The 24192-nt window shown below is 38.1% G+C and overlaps 1 protein-coding gene across 1 annotated transcript in view; it reads left to right on the top strand.

The window, feature by feature from the left end:
• The window catches only part of FGD4 (FYVE, RhoGEF and PH domain containing 4), a 188867-nt gene extending 165253 nt beyond the window's left edge, over positions 1–23614 (top strand). The window contains exons 9-17 of the mRNA XM_063075540.1: positions 2083–2141; positions 2474–2620; positions 9126–9298; positions 12784–12814; positions 13021–13113; positions 13440–13565; positions 19088–19228; positions 21799–21939; positions 22964–23614. Of these exons, the coding sequence (XP_062931610.1) occupies positions 2083–2141; positions 2474–2620; positions 9126–9298; positions 12784–12814; positions 13021–13113; positions 13440–13565; positions 19088–19228; positions 21799–21939; positions 22964–23221 (1169 nt within the window). The 3' untranslated portion in view covers positions 23222–23614. The remainder of the gene's footprint in view (positions 1–2082; positions 2142–2473; positions 2621–9125; positions 9299–12783; positions 12815–13020; positions 13114–13439; positions 13566–19087; positions 19229–21798; positions 21940–22963) is intronic.
• The last annotated feature ends 578 nt before the right edge of the window (positions 23615–24192 follow it).

Below are 24192 nucleotides of genomic sequence, written 5' to 3'. Positions count from 1 at the left end.
AAGTCACTTTTGAGCCATGATCACAAGTTTAGAGCAATGCAAATCGCATTTCTGATGCTAGTTTCATGTTAATCACTAACTGAAATATAAAACTATAATCTTGGAGACATTTGGAACAGCACCATACAATTACTTTTTCAGAGGAAGAACACAACCATTCAGAATTATAAGTGCCACTGTTTAATTAGGTTGTTCCATATCAAGAAAGCTAAGATGACATTTACTAGTAAAAATAAAGCCTCACCTACCATAATGCATATAAGGAAATGGTGCATTTTACTTTCCAATAAAATTTTCCTCAAGGAAACTTCATTCCAGTTCTGTTAGTTGTCCTTTGATTTTTTTATTAGATTATAATGAAAGACTTTTTCAAGGCTTACAGTTTCTATAATACTTAGCTTTCTCATGCACTTTTAAAAATCAGTTAACTGTAAAAGGATAAATGTAAATTTAAGAAATAGAAATGGCTTGATATTCAACAAGTACTAACAGTACTAGTGCACAGTCTTAAAACAATGCTACCTTTATAACTTATTGTCTCCTATTATAAGTGAAACTTGGTGACAGATGAGGAATACTAAACATCATCTTTGGTCTTACAGCCTGAGTCTTTTCTTGAACACATGCTGTCTGTGACATGTTTCACCCACCATCCAGGTGACTTGGTGACTACAGAAACTTCCCTTCTTCCCTCTTTTCTTCTACAATTTAGAATGAACCTGATTTGCCATCTTCCCCCAACCCACCACTTCCTAGGAACTCTGCCCCATCCCCACTCTCCACCCATCTGAATGTTTTTTGTTTGTTTTGTTTTGATTTTAGTGGCAGAATTACTGGTGGAATTAGAGGTAGAATCACTGCTTTTCTTCCTTGAGCTGTTCTCTTGAGCAGTGTTCCCGGCCCATCTTATTTTGTCTCCCTCTATCCTGGATCCAGTATTAAATACACAGAATTGCCCACATCAGGATAGTTCTCTAAAATATAAATAAAAATTCAGTTTCTTCTATACTCAAAGACTTGACTTCCCCTAAGATGCTTATGTCAGAATGAGAAAGGTGGTGACATAGTAGAGCATTTTGTAACTCTTCTTGGTTTCTCACTGCTACTTACACTAGAATTCCAAGGAAATCACAGAGGGCTTTTAGAGATCTAAAAGTAGAGGGGAAAGCGACAAAAGTGCATTCTTTTCAGCAGTGCAAAGAAGACAGAAAATGTAGACCAGAAGTGATGGCATTGACGTAACAGAATTAAGCAGGCCGGTATTCACAAGACAGAAAAGAAAGGAAGAAAACAGGACATGATTTAGGATTGATAGGTATTCCCTGGGGCTGATCCTGCAGGAGGCCTTGGCTTCCACAGCTCTTCACCAGCAAGCTCTGGAGCTCCTGAGATGTCCATACCAAAGAGGTCCCATTCCCATCTCTCACTTCCGCCTGCCCCAGCAACCAAACCCTCCAGTACTGGCACAGAAGATTCCCTTTCACCTGACCCAGGTTAGAACTGAGAGTGCATTTTTTCAAAATTGGTTATGCTTAGTGGTTAATTTACTCATGAATTTACGAGTGCTGAAATAGAGAGCTTTGACTCAGAAGAACTAGGTTCAAATTTGACACTATGATATAATAGCCATGTGACCTTAGCCAAGTCACATCATTTCCTCATTTCTTTCATTTGCCAAATGGAGCTAACATACTTACTGTTCAAGGCTGTGTAAGAATTAATTGATACACACACACACACACACACACACACACACACGTATGAAAGCACCTGGCAAAGTACCTTGTATCAAGTTAGTGTATATTGTTAAGGGCTTGTTAATTTTGCAGGCCCCTTATGGATTAAATATATCTGTGAGCTAATCATTGTATATGACTTTTTATAAAGAAATATCCTTCACGTTCTAAGTAATCTGCTTACAGGTGAACGTTTGAAAGTATCCAGTTTTACATGGAAATTGCCAGTACTTTTATGGTGTCTTTGGTCTCAGATTTCTTCTTATTTTAGTGTATGTTATTCAGCTGTCTAGTAGTACAGGAAGGACAAGGCATATATATTTACTTTTCTTTTTTTCTCATTTAGAATCACTTGAAATTATATCTACAGCAGCAAGCCATTCTAATAGTGCAATAAGAAAAATGGTAAGTGGTTTTCAGAGGAGACAGGAACCTTCTGGTTAGACAATTGTCAATAATATATCCTAATATTATCTGTAAGTTTGAATCAAATTGAATTGATATAGGTGAACAAAAACGAATGTTTATAGAATGTTTAACATTATTTGGAATAATCTCTCCCCTCTTCACTTAGGTTTCACCTTGCTGATAACTGATGCATTTTGTACCAAAATGTATGCTTACTCCCAATCCCTTCTGAATTATTTAGTTGTTAGTTGAGGTCAGAGTATTATTAAAGCCACTAGGTTGAAACCTCCTTGTATTTGATCTTGCTGTGTTTTGTTTTAATTTCCTAGGAGAACCTAAAGAAACTCCTAGAGATTTATGAAATGTTGGGAGAAGAAGAAGACATTGTAAATCCCTCAAACGAATTAATAAAAGAAGGACAGATCCTCAAACTAGCCGCTCGGAACACATCAGCACAAGAACGCTACCTTTTCTTAGTGAGTATTATAGTGTCAGCAAGTCACATAAGAGTAATTCATTAAAAATTGTTGTATACATCTTGGAAAAGTAAGATGCTTCTTGCTCACAAAGCTATTACATCTAACCTGGTTTAGTCAACACTATCAGGATCCCATATAAGGAATGTTTTGAGTAACAGAAACTTAAATTTTTTTATATATTTAATAGGTGTGATTTACTTCAGTAGCACATACTGAAGACAATTGAACCTTTCCATGATTGTAGCCATCATTGTATATGTGGGATATGATATGTTTTCTAAAATCCACCTTGTGCTTGTTTCAGATGTTCTCTTTCCTCTCATTCTTACAGGCTACTAGGTACCATTTCCTGAATATTTTGTAGGTTTACTGTTTCCTGACAACAGTTCTACTAATCCTCTGTAATCACTATTTTTAATCTTTAAAAAAAATATGTAGGTAAGGTTGTAAGACTTGCATTTAAAATATCTATGGGAAAAATCCGTGCGTTTGCTGCATAGTTCCTTTTTACTGCAGTCTGTCCTTGTTCCTTCCTTCACTTCCTGGAAATGACAATTGGTTTGGCACTTATCTCAAATGTCAGAGCTCTTCCTGGGGCATCCAGGATGCTGTTTTTTTAGTTTCTGTCCACATGATGTTTATCCTTTGTTACCCTAATGAATTTTAATATCAATAAGATGATATTAAGAATCATAATAATAACTAGCATTGACAAAGAGTAAGCTAACCCTGAATAATAGCTCAGTAAATGTTAGCTCTTGTTATGACTGTTTTTAAAGGCAAAGAAACAGACATGTTGGTGAAGAGGCTGCCTAGTGACTGGCACATGATACATTGTCAGGATATTATTCTGACTTTTCTGCTGCAAGGCAGTCATCTCACCAGCCACAACATGAGTTGTCATTGGGAGCTTAGAGGATTCTGTCATCTGTTTGCAGCTTCCCTTGAAAGGAAACCTTATAGAAATTAATTGTCATGCAGAGGGGAATTCAGTATTTTACTTTTTTTTTATTTTTTTTTTAATTTTTTATTTATTTTTTTTTTTTTGTCGTTTTTTCGTGACCGGCACTCAGCCAGTGAGTGCACCGGTCAGTCCTATATAGGATCCGAACCCGCGGCGGGAGCGTCGCCGCGCTGCCAGCGCAGCACTCTACCAAGTGCGCCACGGGCTCGGCCCAGTATTTTACTTTTTAAAAAGAACATTTGGTTACCACATGACCCAGAATTTCTACTACAAGTTTGTATTATTTAGAAAAATTGAAAACATATGTCCACACAAAAATACATACAGCAATGTCTGTAGTAGCATTATTCATAATAACCAAAAAGAAGAAATAACCTAAATGTCCATCAATTGATGAATGGGTAAACAAAATGTGATATATCTGTGCAATGGGATATTATATCAATAAAAAGGAATAAAATAGTGATACATGCTACGTGGTTGAACCTTGAAAACATTTTATCAAGTGAAAGAAGCCAGTCACAAAAGCCCACATATAGTGTATGATTCCATTTATTTGAAATGTCCAGAATAGGCAAATTTACAGAGACAGGCTGTAATTAGTGGTTGCCTAGGGCTGGTGGGGAGGGAGAAATGGGTACAAGGTTTCCTTTTAGAGTCATGAAATATTCTGGAATTAAGTGGTGATGGTTGCATAATTTGCAACTATACTAAAAACCATGAATAGTACATTTCTAAAGGGTAAATTTTATGGTATGTTAATTTTATCTCAGTCATTTATGAAAGTGTATACATGTTGTGCAAATTAACTTTTAAATCCTCATGTCAGCTAAACAGAAGTACTTCACCTATCACAGAGGGCTAAATAGACAACAAGGACATGTTATGTCAGGGTTGACAGTTGTATTCAGAGGTGTACTATAAAATACAGGTTTTATTATTATTCAGGTATGGCAAGGGCAACAGATAAGGAGACAGTTGCCATTGAAAAGACAAATTTCAAGAGGAGGGGGCATGTCATGCCAAGGGCATGGAGGGCAGTCAAGTGTCAGAGGGAAGGAGCAGAAAGCATGGGCAAGAGCCTTTACTGTGGTTTTCACAGGAAGAAATGGGCAAGACAGAATAACAGGCTTAGGATTGGCTTGTTTGAATAATTTCAGTGGGCTGTAGGCCTAGAGGCCATCGTCTGGTACCTGGTCCTGGTCCTGGTGTAATGAGGACGAGGGAATAGTGGCACAGAGAGTAAGAGCCCCATGAAAGAGATGGCTGGGGTTGTGGGCTCTGGACTGGTCAGTTTCCATGTGAAAGGTGTGCTGCCAAGTGGGTCACTTACTCTTTCTAAGGGTTGGGTGACCCTGGGAGAGGCAGTCCCTTCAGTGTCATCAAGACCTTAAGATGTCCAAGCATCACAAATGCAAAATAAAGACATGCTTAACACACTATTCTGGACAAAATCCCTGGGAGTTAATGTCTTCCCTCTGTTTTTACCTTTTAGGTGCTCGGGTTAATTTTTCTTTCTTTTCTTCCTCATTAGTGTCACAGTCTCCGTAGTTAAAACTTTTAGCTCTGTGTCTAACTAATAGCCTAGGTTTAATTCTCACATTTGAGAATTATTCTGAAAATAGTTTTAGGTTGAACATCTTGATGCTGAGCCAAATGAAGCAGCTCATTTGGAGGACAGATGGCAAAGAGCCTTGGGGGTAGCAACGTTGAGGAATGCACCCATCTTGTTCCCGCAACTATTAGCTGTCAAACATACCGTACCGGTGCCTCCCAGGGAGTGGAGCCATGTGGCAGGAATTGTAGGAATGCCACATTCCTCTTTGAGAGACCATCTTAGCAACATTTCCAGTGTGGTGCTCATTCTTTTAATCCGCCTCTCTAATAATGCATTTGTCACGTGTCTTCTCTTGCCCAGTGCACCTTCATTCCCATGGAGCATCTTGTTCTTTTATATATAGAAACTCCAGAAGTACCATTTTAATTGTCTTCTCTCTCTAGAAAGAAAACGAGGGCTAGTTTTCTAAAGCCAAATAATATAGTCACGCGCTGTGTAACATGTTTTTGGTCAATGAGAGACTGCATGTAGGACGGTCATTGGAGCAGTGGTCTATATGGAGCCTAGGTGTGCAGTAGGCTGTACCATCTAGGTTTGTGTTAAGTACACTCTGTGATGTTCCCCCAAGGATGAAGTCTCCTAACAATGCATTTCTCAGAACGTATCCCCATCGTTAAGCAACACATGACTATATTTATAATCTGATTTTGGCTTTCAAATGATCTTCATGTGTTTGCATATTTACTTGCCTTCACACTGTACTTTTTTACTTTTTAATATTAATGTAGTGCACTGGCTTAGTCTGTTTCATGCTGCTATAACAGAATACCTGAGACTCGAGTAATTTATAGAGAACAGAGATTTATGTCTTATTCTGGAGGCTAGAAAGTCCGAGATCAAGGGTCTGCCTTCTGGTGAGGGCCTTCTTGCTTTGTCATAACAGGGTAGAAGGCATCAAATGGCGAGAGAGCAAGAGATTGAACTCGCAGCCTCAAGCTCTATTATAATCATGTATTAATCCATTCATGAGGGTGAATCCCTCATGACCTAAACATCTCCCATCAGGCCCCACCTCCCAACACTGTTGCACTGGGGATTAATTTTCCAACCTATGCTTTTTGGGGGCCACATTCAAACCATAGCAGGTATTCTGTAGACTAAATAACCACATCTGACATCTGAACTCTTTTTAAAAAATCACCAAATTATCCCACAGAATGACCCAAGAGTTTCTATTCTCGGCCCTTGGGAGTTGTTCTGCTCCTTATTTCCTTGTAGCTTGATAGATTCAGACTTTTTCCTTTATGTAAACTTTGAACACAGACCAGGCACTATGGAGACTGTGACACTAATGAGGAAGAAAAGAAAGAAAAATTAACCCGAGCACCTAAAAGGTAAAAACAGAGGGAAGACATTAACTCCCAGGGATTTTGTCCAGAATAGTGTGTTAAGCATGTCTTTATTTTGCATTTGTGATGCTTGGACATCTTAAGGTCTTGATGACACTGAAGGGACTGCCTCTCCCAGGGTCACCCAACCCTTAGAAAGAGTAAGTGACCCACTTGGCAGCACACCTTTCACATGGAAACTGACCAGTCCAGAGCCCACAACCCCAGCCATCTCTTTCATGGGGCTCTTACTCTCTGTGCCACTATTCCCTCGTCCTCATTACACCAGGACCAGGACCAGGTACCCGACGATGGCCTCTAGGAAATTTTCTCCAACAATATACTATTACTTTCTACAATAAACTTTAGTGAAATCGTCACTGGTGAGAAAATGAAATTAAATGATTTTCGTCAAAGAAATACATTTTAAGAGGCTTGAAACACACATGAGGAGCACCAGAGATCAAGAAAGGGAAACCTCCCTACATTTTTAACGAGACTGAGACTTGCTTCTAGGTTTTGTCACAACCTAGAACTTCTAGAGATTGTCCTGCCAGTACAATATTGCTTTGTGGATCACTACTTCTGAACCACGGGCATGGAAGAAAAGAGAATCTTCTATACTCAAAGAGAAAGTCAGTGACTTCACGCTATGACTTCTTCTTTCAGTACCAGAGGAAACCCAGAGAGAAGTAATTCTCTGGATGAAAGGCTATGGTGACTTTTGCCACAGGAGCAAGGTTCATGGAGAGAACAGGCCTAGCTACCTAATGTCTTCATGTGTATGGCTTCTTCTTCTTTGTAAGCAATGTTTATCCTGTAATAGTTCTCACCTTCTCCTATGCAAAGAAAAAAAAAGGATATTTATTGACTAGCATTAGATTGTGATCAGAATTATATAAGATGATAGTTATTGGCAATTTAGAATGTGAAGTCCCATTTAGGACGAATGTAATAGGAAGAACATAGTCTTGAAAGCCTGGAATGGAAAGAGAAACATATGTACATACTTATAAGATAATGTCATTTTTTTTCGAGCATATCCATGAAAGGTAAATTCTAAGAACGTCCATATTCATGGATTGTGTTTCTATAAGAAAACTTTGCTAAATTCTATAAAATGAACTTGAGCACAAGTATTTGGTAACCCAGAAATTTTATGCCTTGACATTTACATTTGTCATTCAGTTTGCAGAAGCAGTTTGGTTATAGTTGATGGCTTAAAATGTGAGTGCTGTCCCTTGTGGTGGTTGCTCTGTAGCTCCTGCAACCTTCACAGCATTGACCAAATCTCCTCCTGAGAATGCCTTGAAAGAAGAGGGAAAGAAATGTAAACATGAAAAGTCAGCAAGCAAGCAGCTGCCTTAATCAAACTGCGATATGGACAGTGATGAGAACCTTTCAGAGTTTTTTCAAATCTCTAAATTATATGTACTACAATGAGGCTGTGAATACCACACTCAGAATACAGTGGACAGTTAATGATGAAGGCATTTCTCTTCCAGAAATGTAACTGTGCAGTGTGCTACTGGGGTAAATCTAAAATGTATTTAGTGCTCTTTTATTTCTACATTCTCCAGTGTGGAACTGAAATTCATGACACTGGTTGCAGGAAGTTACAAAACGATGTACAAGAAACACTGGTGAGAAATTTGCTTTCAGAATGAGCACAATGGACTGTTTCACATAAACATGTTGGAATATTTTAAATCTCCGCTGACATTTCTTACTTAAATGGCAGTGCGAAGCCAAACAGAGGGCCTGCCAAGACAGGTTAGACTCAAATCCCAAAAGAGAATAAAATGGGAAGTCTTGCTGAATTTAAGCACTTAGCATGGGCAAGTTTCCTCACTTAATCTCAGTACCCTGTGGCTTGAACAGATAGTGATCCTCAGTCCTGAGGGGTTATACACCTCCTAACAGGTACAGTGAGGGCTTGAGCACCTACAGTCTAGACTTGGAGTCTACACTGATAGGTAGTACTCAGCTGAAATCCCACTTACAGTGAAGTCTTACAGAAAATTTGAAAAATAACAAACTTGATGAAGCAAGTAAAATAAAAATCATGTTAAATTTAGAGCACATGCTGTTGGGATAGTAAATTTTCAAAGATAATTTTTTTTAGTCCCTAATTGCTCTTGTCTTAGGAAAATATATGCAACCCTAGAAACAATTTAAGAAATAATAAATATAAAGTGAGAACATAAGCAAGGACCTTCTCTTAGGAATCTTAACTTACAAAGTTAAGAACTTCAGTTCTGGTATGTAGAAGGTCCTTAATGAATTGTTGCTGAATTTATTGACTAATATCCTTATAGCAATAGTACAAAATGATTATTGGTTTACATAGATATCAATAAAATATTTATGAGCTATAAAAGGAAAAAATATATTTAAACATTTAAGAGTACAATGATTTTTGATAAAAGCATAAAATCTCAATGTAGTAGTAAATAATTTTGTTCACGTAGGAAGTACCACATTCCCTGGAAATCCTTCAGAATTTCTGTTCAGGGCTACTTTTAATATTGGCCAGTTTTCCCTCTTTTCCTTATTTTCCTGTTTATTGATATGTGTTCCTTCTCCTTGCAGTTCAACAACATGTTGCTATACTGTGTGCCCAGATTCAGCTTGGTAGGATCGAAATTCACAGTTCGAACCAGGGTTGGCATCGATGGAATGAAAATTGTAGAGACTCACAATGAAGAATATCCACACACTTTCCAGGTCTCTGGGAAAGAGAGAACACTAGAACTGCAGGCGAGGTGAGAGAACTGTTTCTATCACACAGCTTTCCAAAAACATCAGTGAACCATAGGACAGAGTGCTTCTGAGGATTTTTCCCAAGTGAATGCTACAGACCTCTGGGAGTCTGGTTGGATGTAAATGGAGAGCTCTGAGCTCTTGAAACACAGGAGTCATGTCTTTCTGTCTTTTGGTTCTTCCACAGTGGCTCAGACAATGGTTTGTAGAGACTAAGTATTCAATAAATTGATTGACTCTTTAGAATTACGAGGTAATCAGAGGATGAAGTTGTTGCAATCAAGCCAGAACCTTGAGACTTGTAGGAAAAGGTTGTTTCCTAATTCTTCTACCTTCCATCCCTCCTTTTGGTCCACGAATGTTTATTGATGCTTATTAGTCTGTGCTAAACTACGAGTCCTTTAGAGGCTCTGTATTCTTGGGCCTTCGAGGCACTTGTTCAGAGGAGACAGGGTGGCAAGGGTAATGAGCTTCCTGCTGCAGGTGGAGGATACATGAAATGGGCCATTTGGGGCTCAGGTGGCCTCTGGTGACCAGGACTTCTGAACGGTTTGGCTCTTCTTATATGCTTTATCGAGTAGGAGAGAAATGGCTGGAGTTCTGGCTAACATTCCCCTAGCATCGCCACATTTGACCACATTTTGGGGAAAAAACATGAGAACCACTGCTGTAGATCACAGCTGCCTGAAGCGTGAACTTCTGGAAGACCCAGTGCTGTCAGGTTTTGTATTATCTGCCTTAGAAGATGGTCATCCATTTATCCTGCAAAGGCTTAGCATGGTGAAAATTTGGATATTCCAGCAGGTCATAGATCAGAGGGTCAGGTACCAATCCCAGCTCTAATGGTGTTGATGCCCAGAATCCATGGAGAGTCAGAGAACCCTTCTGTTCCTTTGTGCCAATAGCACGCAGTTCTGGCTGCTCAGGTGAATTCATCCTGGATTTTTATGCTTAGTAACTGCCTAAGAGCTTAAGCCTCAAACTTCCAAAAGAGAATAAATCATTTTAACGGGAATCCGTGCCCAGGGAGTCTGGGAATTGGTGAGATTACAGTTATGGAAGGTGTGGCAGGCTAGGAAGTTCTGATGAAGCAACCAGTTCTTTGATTTCCTGCAGAGAATACATATGGAACCTCCCATTATTTAGGGAGCAGCCAGGGGACTGCTCTGAAGATGAGCAGGTATCATTTCAAACATGAGTTAAAAAAAGGTGGAGGACCTGGCTTTGAACATCATGTAGTGGGATTTGTGTCCCAGCCATTCACATCCAGGGGGAGAACGTGTGATGCGGTGCCGGAGGCTCCTGGCATGAATCCTCACTCGGTGGGTGACTCACTGAGTTGTTGGCCCTGGCAATAGGGAGCTCTCATCAGTAGTTTTGATCATCATAGATGTCTTCATTGCTGAAGAATGAAGGTGCTGCTGGCTCTGAAATTTCAGCATACTCTCAGATCTGTAAACCTGAAAGATGTGTCTCAGCAGGGGAGACATTTCTAAGGTTTCTTGGTTTGCCTGAATGGAAATTTCAACCCTCCATTAGCAGGTTGGGCTTTTTTCTCTACTGAATGGAGCTGATTAGTGAGGAGTTTTCTTAAGTACAGGCAGTCATCACTTTATAACATTCCAATATATATTATTGGATACATTCCAGTGAGTATTGAGAACATGGTCATTCTTCGCAAAATATCTTATTTCCCCAATCTCCTTGTTCTAGTTATGTTTGTGATTGTATGATATTGAAGATCTGAATGAGGAGATTATTTTCCATCTGGTCTGTACTGGCTTTCTCAAGAATAGAGACCAACACTAAAGGTCTAAGGAAGTCAGTGTCCTGAGGGAACATGTGGAACTAAAAATTGGGTGTATATTTGGAGATATTAAAGAGAATTTCCTTCGGAACCCAACTGGAAAAAAAGAGTTCTGCTTTTCTTGTAATGTATGAGTAAGCCTCAACACTGACCTCTCACATCTGTGCTTCCTCTTCCCCGTCTGAAAGGATAAGAAGTAGTCTGTTTCATATAGTTTGTATTCCGTGGTTTTCTATTGCTCAATGGAAATAAAATTATAATAATAAGTAAATTAAAAGAGTAAGATAATCTACAATAACTAAAACACTAAAACAGAGGGCCGAGCCCGTGGCGCACTTGGTAGAGTGCTGCGCTGGCAGCGCGGCGACGCTCCCGCCGCGGGTTCGGATCCTATATAGGACTGACTGGTGCACTCACTGGCTGAGTGCCGGTCACGAAAAAAACGACAAAAAAAAAAACAACAACAACAACAACAACAAAACACTAAAACAGAAAGCCTTAAAGCTGTGTCAAGTTTCTTTGTCTGCATTTAAGAGGCTAAAAGCAGCTAGCAGATAGCTGTGCTTCCAGGGCAACAGAGCTAGACGGGCACAACAGGGCAACAGAGAAAAACAAATTTGTTTTTGAGGGGCAAAATTGAAGCTCGCAGGTGGACAATAAGCAGAATCTTCCATTTGACAGACACAGATTCCAGCAGTGTTCCTGGCACATTGGGTGCCCAGTAATAAATTTGCTAGAAAGATGGATGACATCACACAAACCAACCTCCAGCCAGTCTTATGCATATATTATACCCATGGGCATGAGGCAGTGACATTCAGGCTGGAACTCAAACTTAGCCCTATCCTTCCCCAAACATACACAAACAAATAGAGCCCACTCTTCAAAATCCCTCAATTTGGAGATCTTGCCTAGTTCAGAGTCCACTAAAAAGAATTTTTCAAATATACCGTATGGCAGTGGCCAGCTACATAAGCCACCTGCAGAGGAGAAGACATAAAGAAAATTTGCCTTAAGAGGAAAAAGAGAACTTGATTACAGTCAAGGAATTCTTTTTTCCTAGGGAGAATTACTAAATACTGGGGTCCATTGAGCCATGAAACCTCCTTCCTGCGGGAGTTTTTATGTTTTGCCTTATCTATAACGGGTTAGGTATGGTATTGCCTGAAGCTTCCTAGGAACAGGAAAATAAAATTAAATTTTTTATCAAAGGAAATGTTAAATAGTTCCCTAAGGCCTTACAGAGATATTTTAGATTCTCAAGGATAACTGTAATCTTTTCTAAGATGGTTGTGACTAGTAACATTTAATAGCCGCCTTGTGTGTTAGAAAACTGGAAAATTAGCTGGTGTATATCCAGCGTAATGCTAGACACACAGAGTCACCTGATGTATACAACTATATGATGGTCTTTAAACTTAACATCTGGGCTGTATATTAATGGAAGCTACACCTAACTCTCCCTTTCAAAATTTATGCATACCGAAGTCAGTGTATAGTCTGAATCTCTGTTTAAGAAGAATTTCTTTGTTCACTTGCTGGAGCTTCTTGTTTAATTTTGATTGTAATTCCTTCTAGGACATCCCTAAATTTTCTGGAAAGTCAGTTAAATCATAGTTTACTTACCAGGTTTAATTCATTAATATTCTCTGCATTCATGTTAATCTTGTTTTGTTTTAGTTCTGAGCAAGACAAAGAAGAATGGATCAAGGTAAGCCTGATTTCTATTTTCATTTTGTTTTTTGGTAACTTTTCTATATGTACACAAATGTGCACTTATTGTTTAATGTATAAACATCAGAACAAGTTCATTTAATCTTTAAGTGATTTCTATCATAGATATTTGTTTAATAAGGTATATTTATTAACTTGCATGTGAAACTTTAATGTGTGCTTTGAACTTCATTTATATTTTAGGCCCTTCAAGAAACTATTGATACTTTTCATCAAAGGCATGAAACCTTCAGAAATGCAATTGCAAAGGATAATGACATTCACTCAGAGGTTTCTGTAAGTTGAATTAAATTCTTAACTTTAAGCTCTTTTATACCTCTTTGCAGTTGCAAAAGATCTATCTAATAATTTTGTTAGCCAGTTTTTTCTTGCAGTGCCAGAACTGGCTGTTTAGACAGAATCTCATTCCTTCATAGATGAATACAAAATAGTGGGTGCTTTTTTATACTGCTTAAACTTCTTTGAACCTTGTGTCTCTTTGCCTGGGTCTTGAGTTTCAGAACATGGTTTGACCAATGTTATTAAAGTGCTTTTAAATAAGCTATAATAATAAAAGGAAGGTACAGTATTTTCTATTAAAATTATATCTCTTTCCTTTTTAGACTGCTGAACTAGGGAAAAGAGCCCCAAGATGGATCCGAGATAACGAAGTGACGATGTGTATGAAATGCAAAGAGTCTTTCAATGCATTGACGAGGAGAAGGCATCATTGTCGAGCATGTGGACATGTCAGTGAGATTTCTTGGTCATTGAGGTTGCTTCACATTATATAAGTCATATAAAATCATCAACTTGGAAAAGACCAAAAAATTTTTTTTTTTTTTTGCTGGCAGTTTATTTTGGTGCCAACAATGTGTGAGCATTTAGCTGGGCCCTGGAGAAAAAATGGTAAACAAAATGATCCCTGGCTTTACAGAGCCACATTGAAATTGAGAAAATAGACAAGTAATTTCAAATTACTATAGATGGAATAAGAAAGCAATCAAGAAGCTAAAATGGAGAGTATAAGTAATGAAGGGAAATTCAGAGCCAATTTTAGTTAGAAAAAGGAAGACGAATCTGAAGGGTTAGTATTTAAGCTGATGCTTAAAAGGTGAGAAAGAACTAATCTTAAGATAGGAGACAGGAGGAACATTTCAGACAGTGACTGTGTATGCAAAAGTCCTGAGGTAGGAAAGAACGTGGTCTGTTCATGAGATTGCCAAAAGATCTGGTGGCATAAGAAGTGTTTAGAAAGATAAATAATGACCAAAGGTGTGATGTCTTGGAAAAGATAACAGATAGAACCCACAGTGTCAGTGGAAGTTCTGGCTTTTGATAGGGAAAGAGAAACTTCCTGCATTATATCAGAAGGAAAGAAGAAAAAGATGGGTGCAAATGTAGGCAGCTTGGGTGTTTTTTTTGTTTGTTTGTTTGGTGGTGAGAAATGAGGGAGTTCAGGTCCAATGTCTGTATTCTCATTGAAGAACGAGGCAGAGTCATCAGCTGAGAGTGAAGGGGGAAGGAAAAGGAGACTCAAGAAAGAGGACTAAGTATGAAATAGTTTTCTCCGAGCAGAGAAGAGTGAGCCTGTCAGAGAAACGAAGGTGGACCAGATGCCCATTCAAAGTTTATGGTTATAAGTTTAAAGGGACACTAGTCAATGGCAATGATTTTTTTCTAACAAGATTCAGCAACTCAGGATAGAGAAGGCAAATGGTGGGGTTCATCCAGAGTAAGCATTATGAGAAAAACAGTGGGAGAGATTTGGAGATATTTGCATTGAAGAGTTAATAATGAATAAAGTCTAGACTGGATAGTGAGGGCAGGAAAGTAAGAGGGAGGGCTAATGTTAAGGAGAAAGTGCTGTGGCCAGTAGACTGTAGGATTTCTACAAGTTTAAGGATGTACAGTAGTGGACAGCTTGGGGGTAAGCAAATTTGAAATATGAGAGATGTTGGTGAAAGAATGGGATGTTTGAACTTGGCGTGCTAGATGTGGTGCAGTCTCTGGTGATGACAGAGTCCAGTGGATGAACATGACAATGGATAACTAAGGTAGACTGCCTGAGAACAGCCCTGGCAGTAGGCACCTGATAAGTCAGAATTAGAGGGTTGGTCATGTGAATGTTTAAGTCACCAGGTACTGTGGCAGAATGGAGAACTATGATCCATTAGTTATAAATTCCTGAGTGAATAGGGGTGGGGCATATGATGAGATGGTAGCTCAGTAGGGGAGGTGGGTAGAGCCAGGCAATGGCAGCCCTCAGAGCTGCCATGGGTTTCTGAAGGCAAGAAAGAGTCACAGGATACAAACACCAGCTCTCAGCCCTGAGGTTCTCAGAGCTATCAGGAGGTGAGGTGAGGTAAGGCAGCCTCTACTTGAGAGAAGAGCCTGAGGATATAGAAGAGTTTGATCCCAAAGTGAGAATTCCAGAAGGCCCAATGGAAGGGTTTCGAAGGGGATAGAGGGGAAGTGGGGGGCTGAACGAGGTTAAGTTATGTACAGAGCAGTATGTACAGGGATGAGGCTGGAAAAATAACCAGAGGAGCTGGCCTTCTCTTGGACACTGAGGTAGACAGGAAAGTGAGACATGATGGAGTTAGTTTTGTTGGTCTCTGAGATGAGGGTGGGCAACTAGACCTATTGCCATGGTCCCAAATGTTTCCCCTGGAGGCATGGCAGCCTAAGAGATAGCAGCTCCCTAAGAATTTGTAAGGCACCATGGTTGACACTGAGGATACACCATATGTATTGGTGGATACAAGCTGCTTGGTATTAAAGTAAACACTACAAGACAGGGGCTGGTAAGAGCTGGGGCTGGAAATGTAGGTAGGGACCAGATCATTGAGATCCAGGTCTGCCATGCTAGGATGCTTAGATTTGATTAAGTGTCAAAGGGAATTGGTTCAATGAAGAGTTGAGGAAGACAGGGAATAGTCAAGAGTGACTCCAGCATTAAGGTCTGGGTGACTGGATAAATGGTAGTGTGTGCCGGTAAGAAAGAATGGAAAAAAATAACACAAGAAATAGGAGAAAAACGAATCAAGTTTGTAGAGGAGAGGAACAGGAATAGTGAAAAGAGTAGCTACCATTTACTGTTTACCAGTGCCAGGCATTTTTTTGAAGTATTTTGTATGTATTATTTCTCATAATTTTCTCAGCTCCCCTATGAGGAGGATCTATTATCCCCATGATATAAATGATAAACTGAGTCTTAGAAAATGTATGTAACATATGTAAATATGTTCTCCGTTACATGGGTTTTTTTACCCCTAATCTCTCCTTGTGGGATTCAAATCAGATGTACAAGTGTACTTCAAAAAGTTCGTGGCAAGATTCATAATTATCTTTCTATTTTTCCATGAATTTGTTGAAGTACCTTGGTATATAATTCACCTCTATCTGCTGGTTTGTTCATTCTCTCTGTTGTAGATAGTCTGTTATTTTATCCATTCTTTGCATTTTTAACTTTAATTATTAATTTTTTTATTTCTAAAAGTTTTTTACTTCCAAATCCACCTGATCATTTTTGCCACTCTACCTTTTCAAACATTTCTCATGGACATTTAGAATTTTTATTCAATACATATCTATCCAGTATCTGAAGACATTTTGAGGGGTCAAAGTCTGCTGGCTGTTTTTTCTGCTAATCCTAATTCGTGGTGGCTTGTTTTCTGGTGTAGTTGGTCTCTTCTGGTTGTGAGCTCATATTTGGTTGATACTTCATTATCCCCCTTTCAGAAGTTTCAGTGTAATGACTGAGTCTCAGGATCAGCTCTCATGTCCTTCAGGCCCCGAGAACTGTCTCCTAAGCCTGGCGTTGCCCAATCCAAACTGAGTTTGCTCCATTCACTTACCATTGTAATTTCAGCTCACTCTTTTTCTATTGTTTTGTTTGTTTATTCATTAGGCTTTGTTTTCTGGGCCTTGGAGAGTTCTCTTAGTTGAATGTAAACATGTAAAGCATTAAAATTATACTGGCTGTACTTTGTCAGGATCTAGTTGTACTACAGCAAAAGGCTTCTGTGAGTATCTATCTAGACTGCCATACTGACAGGAGCAAGAGTCAAAAACATGTTTAATAATGGCAATATATTTCATTTTATGACCATTTACGTGGTCTTATATCCTCAATAGTTGTATAAACTTATATAAAAAGTTACAATTTTTCTGGTTTTGTGTTTCTTAGTTACTTTATAAACACCCATTTTATGAAATTTTCTTTAAGTTCTTTATCCAAAAATATGTTTCTGATTGCAAGTTAACTAATAATTACATTGCTAATATTTAAAAGTGATGATGCTACATAGAAACATAATTTGATCAAGGTTTGATCAACCATTGAGCTGAATTTCATATGGAAAGAGGAGGAACAAAGCATGAAAGGAAGCTGGAGAAAGGAAATGGCAGTTTTCGGAGTTCCTTCTAAACCAAGTCCTTTCTCCACAAATGGATGAGTAAACACAGAGAACAGTAGGTACTGCAGTGTTATGATCTAATATATTTGTATGCTTAAGTGCAACAATTCTTACTGCTAGTTCTTTTAGCTTCTTCTTACTTATGCTGCAGGTTTATTCTTCCTCTGTTCTTAAGACTTAGTTTTTTTTTTGACTCAGTGAGGCAGTTTTGTAATCAAAACTAAACTGATAGCAAACATCTCTTTTCTCAGGGTAAGACTTTTTTTCATCTACCATTAAGTTTGCTTGAAATGATTTCTGGTGTTGACATATTTGCCTTTGGTAAACAAACAAAATGTGTTTGCATGTCGATTTTCAAAGTACTATGATATGACTTGAAAATAATTGATATGAGTTTGCCAATACAGACATGTCCAATTCGAAATCCCAGAGGGATTTCATTGTAATTATGAGAGAACAGACCATTTTTATCATGGATTTTAAATGCTATGAACTTAGACCAAAAGTTTGATACTTATATATATTTCTTAAGTACAGTTTGTCCACTATAAATTGGGGTAAAAATATACTTCTGTGAGCAAGAAGATAATTTCTTAAACTAGAAGAAGATTTTTAAACAATTATCCCATAATAGTTGGAAAAAAATACCATTCGTTAAGAAGTAACATGCAGGCTGGCTGGTTAGCTCACTCGGAGCATGGTGTTGATAACTCCAAGTTGGAGGGTTCAGATCTCCATACTGGCCAGCTGCCCAAAGAAAAGGAAAGATAACATCCATTCGCATTGTTTTCATTTACTGACATTCCGTAAATATTTATTGTGTGCCTGGTGAGCAGAATATTCAAGGAAAATCTCTTCTGGAGGTTTACAGCCTAGTAAGGAAGATAGACAGTCAAATAATCACACAAGTATATAGTTAAAAACTGTAATCAGTGCTATGAAAAAAAGTATAGGGAACTTCAGTAGCGTGGTGACAGATGTGCTCTCATCTGGAAGGTGGAGGAGACTTGCTTGAGGAAGGGAGATATGAGTCAACATCTGAAAGACGAGAAGTTAGCCCACAGAGGCCGACATGAGTGGAGAAGGGAGCATGGCACTCACATGGGGCTGTAAGAAGCTGGTGTCACTGAAGATACGGAGCCAGGGGAATAAGAAGGACAAATTATGCAGGACTTTGTAGGCCATGATTAAGGATTTGTTTTGTATCCAGGAGCAAAGGAAAGACTGAGGGATTTTAAATAGAGAAGGAATATAGGAATATTAGGTTAGCATTTTAAAGAGAGCATCTGGTTGCTGTTTGGAAAGCAGGTTGGGGTGGAGGCCTGGAAGCCATAAGAATGCCATGAGGATATAAAAGTAGTCCAAACTAGGACACCGATAGCTTGGACTTGGGTGATTATAAGGAAGATGTAGAGAAATAGAAAGATTGAAGAAGTACTTGGAGGTAAAATCAGCAGGACTTGGATGAATCTATGGGGTGAGGTCGAAAGAGGTGTTGGGAATGACTCCTTTGTTTCTGACTTGCCGCGACTGGTAGATGGCTGTGCTGTTTCCTGAGACAGCGAGAGGAACAGTTTGGTAGGAGTGGGGTGGGGTGAGGAGAGAGCCTAGGGCAGGGAAGGTCGTGCGTTCAGTTTGGGAGGATATTGACGTGAGCAGTGCCTGTCACAAACAGTATTACAGCACCTTGATAGATACTGTTAATGTTTGTGGGGATTTTCTCAGTGTAATAAAAATCTGCTCTTTAGCTTTTTCTCATTTATTATTACCTATAAGTGATTATTGCTTAAAATCTTATCATCCTTTAAATATGATCATTCACTCTTCATTTTTCTTCTTTTAAATTTAAGGTGGTTTGTTGGAAGTGTTCTGACTACAAAGCTCAACTTGAGTATGATGGTGGTAAATTGAACAAAGTTTGTAAAGACTGTTATCAAATAATAAGTGGATTCACAGACAGCGAAGAAAAGAAAAGAAAAGGAATTTTAGAGGTATGAAATATTAAATATTGGATTTTTTTACATTTCTATACAAGGAACAGAATTCTCTTAACCATGAGGAATACAAATAATGTATTTTGTTATTTCTCTCAGTATTTAACAATTTGGGTAACAACAAGCAAGACTCATACTTCTGTTCTATATGACTGACTTTTGGGATCCTACTTAGTGTACAGAAAGGGGGTTATGCTAAACAAACGTGCATTTCAGAATGAAATATATTGACTTTTGTGGTAGTAACGATAGCTGGATATTAGAGTATTAATTGGCATCTCTTGTAATGCCCAAATTATTATATTTTCTTTATAGGAAAACTTTTACTCTCAATTTCATTGTATTGGCTTTGAAAACCACAGCATGAAATTTTTCAAATTTAGATTAAAGTACTATCTTATTACCTGAAAAACTCTTCCAACTTATTGCATTAAAATAGCCAATTTATTATAGTCATTTAATTGCCAGTGACAGTATTCTGACAACTGTGTTGAAATATTATTGAAGTGTCTCCCAAATGAATTTGACTCATGTTTTAGAATAAATACAGAACCCTCAGGCCTGGAACCGTAATGAAGCTTGTATCTGAAATGAATTTCATATCCAAAGATATTAACAATATAAGGGTAAATTATATAATAAAGCCTTGTGGCAATAAGTGCAAGATAGCCTGGAAAGACTGAAGAATAAGCTCAGGATCAAAATTCTGTGTATCTAAAGTCACAAACATACTTGGTTTATTAAGAATTTCTAAAAAATAAATGTGTTTATTGAGCATTTGCACTGTATAAGTGCACTAAGGTCATTAGTTAACTGAAAAAGGAACATAAATTTCAAGGTTCATCTGAGGCCTAAAGTATAGGCCCACAAGCTTAAAAGTATAATTCTGAATTCTTCTGGGTATAGATGTTACTTGTATGGGAGACTGCAGTGGGACTTTCTTGGGCAGGGAGGATGGAAAACATGCTTCAGTTGGATCCCAGGAATATAGCCTCAGCCTCAAGACTTAATAGCAGCAACTGATGAGACTGGCATATATAATGAGTCAGATCATTTGTTTTAAGGGTGAACTTCAGGATGTATTTATGAAATGAAAATCTCTAGCTAGTTTTCTAGAAAACCTTATACTTGGAAAAAATTAATCAATTAATATATTAACTCATTTAACCAAATAAATATGTAGTAATATTAAGTCCATACATAAAAGATAAGCGTGTGTATACACACACATGCTTAAATGCATATTTGAGACTTACATTGTGCCAACTAATAGTTATGTGCTCTAGAACCGTGGTCAACAAGCATTTCTGTAAAGGATCAGAGAGGAAATATTTTAGCCTTTGCAGGCCACTTGGCCAAACAAGGATATTAAGTAGATATTTAAAAGAAGAGAGAAAACAAATCTCTACAATTTTTTATCAACAAAATTCAAATATATTATTTAGTATGTGGGTTTCTTAAATATGAATCTACCAATAAGAAGAATGAAATTCTTTTGGGGAGTATAACATTTCACTTAATTGGAGTCCAAAGTTGGTGTTCCCTATCATCAAATTGATTGTAAATGTTCGTCTATAAAAACTATTCTTAGGTCATGGGCCATACAAAAACAGGTGGTGGGTGGAGTTTGCCTTCATCATTTGCCAACCAATTCTTCTTAAACTATGTGTGAGGAAGCGTCAGTTTTATTTCAAAACCATTACAGATCAATGCTTTTGTAAAATACACAATCATGCACTTGGGTATCATCACAAAGTCAAATTGCTATAAAAGTTTCTTAATACTTACTTACTCTTACTTGCTGTGCTTATCTCAAACTGGTAACAAAATATTTTGCAAATCTGCGCCGTTCCATGGACACCACTGAGTAGCATTACCTTAAGGGTTTCAGAGATAGAAAATAGAAACAAACCAATTACTTTCCATAGTGTCTATAATAAAAACCATTGTTGAGTCAAATGGTTTTGTTCTCTTTTTAGCCAATGATTTATATATTCGGAAGCAAAGCACAAAACTATAAATGGGTCTACAAACATTTATTGCCACAAAAATGTTTTTAAGTATTTTCAGGCACTAGGACAGAGATTGCTGGTATTTACCTTTACTATTACATTCTTACATGGCTGAAGTCGGCATGATGATTAAAAGTTCAAGCTCTAGATCCTGGCTGTCTGGGTTCCAATCCCAGCATAGCCAATTCCTAAATGTGTGATCTTGAGAAAAAGCTATTTAAACTCTCAGCCTCAGAGATTATGAAAGTACTAACCTCTCGGCATTGATATGAGGATTAAACGTTTCTAGCTAAGAAAAGTGCCTACATAGTAAGGAGTCAATAAAGGTTTAACTCTATTTAAAGTCAAGGTCTGATAATATAAAGACTTAAAATTGACAAATAGTTTTTCCATGTTAGTGATAGAATGTTTAAACAATAATAGCAAATGAATCTATCTTGGACAATCCAAAGAGACATTTTATATAAAGAGATTGTATTTTATGAATATTTCCCTTAAGGTGAATTACTTCTCAGTCTGTTTGTTTTGTGTTCATTTTCTGTCTCCTTTTTCTAGATCGAATCAGCCGAAGTATCTGGAAACAGCGTGGTTTGCAGCTTTCTTCAGTACATGGAGAAGTCAAAACCGTGGCAGAAAGCTTGGTGTGTGATCCCCAAGCAAGACCCTCTTGTGCTGTACATGTACGGTGCCCCCCAGGTATCTAAACCACATCTGTCTGAAGGGACAGAGGGAGGCGAGTGGACAATGAACTCAGTCCTTCCATTGCTCCTCTGTAGAACAAGAGAGCTCAGGCAATGTCACAGTTCATTAAAATTGAAAACAAGAAGTAATTAAAATTCAAGTGTTGTCTAAGCTCAAAAATTCACTTTATAGCCAATGTTTCCTTCACTCTGGATCATGTGTCCCCTTCCTTCCTATTCAGTGGGTTTGAGAAAAGGTGAGTTGAATTAGGAAAAAGCATGGTGAGAAGGAGGAGAAGCAAGAGGAGAAAACAAACCTTTTTGAGAGAAAATATTAAGACGGGGTTTTTTTGAGAACCATGGGTGCATGGATCTCAGCTACATCTACACGAACAACTGATATGCAGGTTCAGCTTCTAACAAGGGCAGCACCCGCTACTATGGATTGTGTTGTGCTTACAAGTCAAATATACAGCACTTAAACCAAGTATGTATTCAACTTGAAAATTTTAAATGTGCTTCTATTGTAGCCTACATCTACGTTAAAGGCTAGTGAAATTTTTATTTTATAAATAGACTAAAAATGCCAAAGTATATACAAGTATTTTAGTCTACTTCATTGTTTTTCCTATAACTTTTCCCTGTTCATAGATAAATTGATGAATAAATGAACCATTAAATAAAACTGCCTTCAGTAATGAAGTCATCATTAATGCCTGCTGCTTTTATACAATAAGATAGTGATTATTTTCTTCCCTTTTTTGCTGAATGGCCTCCCTCACAGACAATCGGTGTAACATTGAGTCGTAGGTGACTTGGATGTCAGAGCTTTTTATTCACTAATTCATTCAGCCAGCAATATCAGTGGCCTCAAGTACAGGCACGGTGCTGCCCACAGAGATCACCCTCTGTGCCCATGGAGAGCTCACAGTGTGAGTCTGTGTGGGCCAGTGGTAGGAATAGAGGTTCAGTAGGAGCAAGGGCTACATGTAGCAAGCTGACACATCTCACATTCACGTGGGCGATGTTTTTATCCTTAGGATGTCCGAGCCCAGGCCACCATTCCGCTACTGGGCTATGTTGTGGACGACATGCCACGGAGTGCAGACCTGCCACACAGTTTCAAACTGACCCAGTCCAAATCTGTGCACAGCTTTGCGGCAGACAGTGAGGAGCTGAAACAGAAGTGGCTGAAAATCGTCCTTTTAGCTGTCACAGGTGAGACACCAGATGGTCCAGATGAGCATCCAGCCACCTTGGACGATCATCCTGAACCTAAGAAAAAACTAGAATGCTGAACTCCAGGGCCAACCACAGGCTGGTGGCCTCAGGACATTCCTAGCTCTCCTTACGGAGCTCTTAGCACTTTATGTTGAAAACTATAGGCTCATAAATGCATCTTTTGGGGACTATTTTCCTATGTTATGTACTCAGTGAAATTATTGTGCAGAGCCATTCTACCGATAAAGTTTTGAAATGTGTTAAGAATGGAGCATTTTTTATGAGCGATTCTTTAAATATGTACTTTTGTCTTGAAGAAAATGGTATCAATTGATTCTATCACTATCAGGTTAGAACAGGCCACTTTAACTTAAGAAGTCCTTTAATGTCTTCTCTGTCACAAGTAGCACCTGTAACAGTTTGAAAGATATACCTCCATGTTGCCAAAATAGATCCATGGTGAAAAATACAGGGACAGTTTAGTCTATTATATTAACTTATTTAATTAAGTTTAAATCTCAAGCTGCATAAATGATGTATGTTCTTTTAAAACAAAAGAAAGGACAAATTGTTCAGACTTTTGACTTATTAAGAAAAGATATTGGTGGTTTTTGTAGAAATATTCCTAAGAATACAATATCTTAAGTATATAGCAACTATGTGTATAGTATTAAAGATAAATATATATACATATACACTGTTTATGCTTTTCTCCTCAGCTTTAGGTTCACATTCATCTCTAATTTATTTTTGAAATATAAAGCATGTTTTATCCTGGAATTGAGCAGTGTTCTAAACTTAAATGTTTTTGGTGATTTATGTTTGATTGGCATTTAAGGGTATTGATATTTTTATAATAAGAAAGAGCAGTAATTTATGTGGCATGGGATATATTACTGAATTCCAACAGTATTTTTAGAGTACTATTTTTTGTTCTGTGCCTATTTAAAACAGTGCCTCTCCTAGAAGGTGCTATTAATACCTATTTCAATATGAGGGTTTAGTTAATGCATCAGTCTGGATTATTCTGAGGTACAGTGCATTTTGG

Source organism: Cynocephalus volans, chromosome 12, assembly GCF_027409185.1.
Source record: "Cynocephalus volans isolate mCynVol1 chromosome 12, mCynVol1.pri, whole genome shotgun sequence".
NCBI lineage: Eukaryota > Metazoa > Chordata > Mammalia > Dermoptera > Cynocephalidae > Cynocephalus > Cynocephalus volans.
Note: the sequence above shows the minus strand (reverse complement) of the source record. Positions and strands in the feature narration are given on the sequence as shown.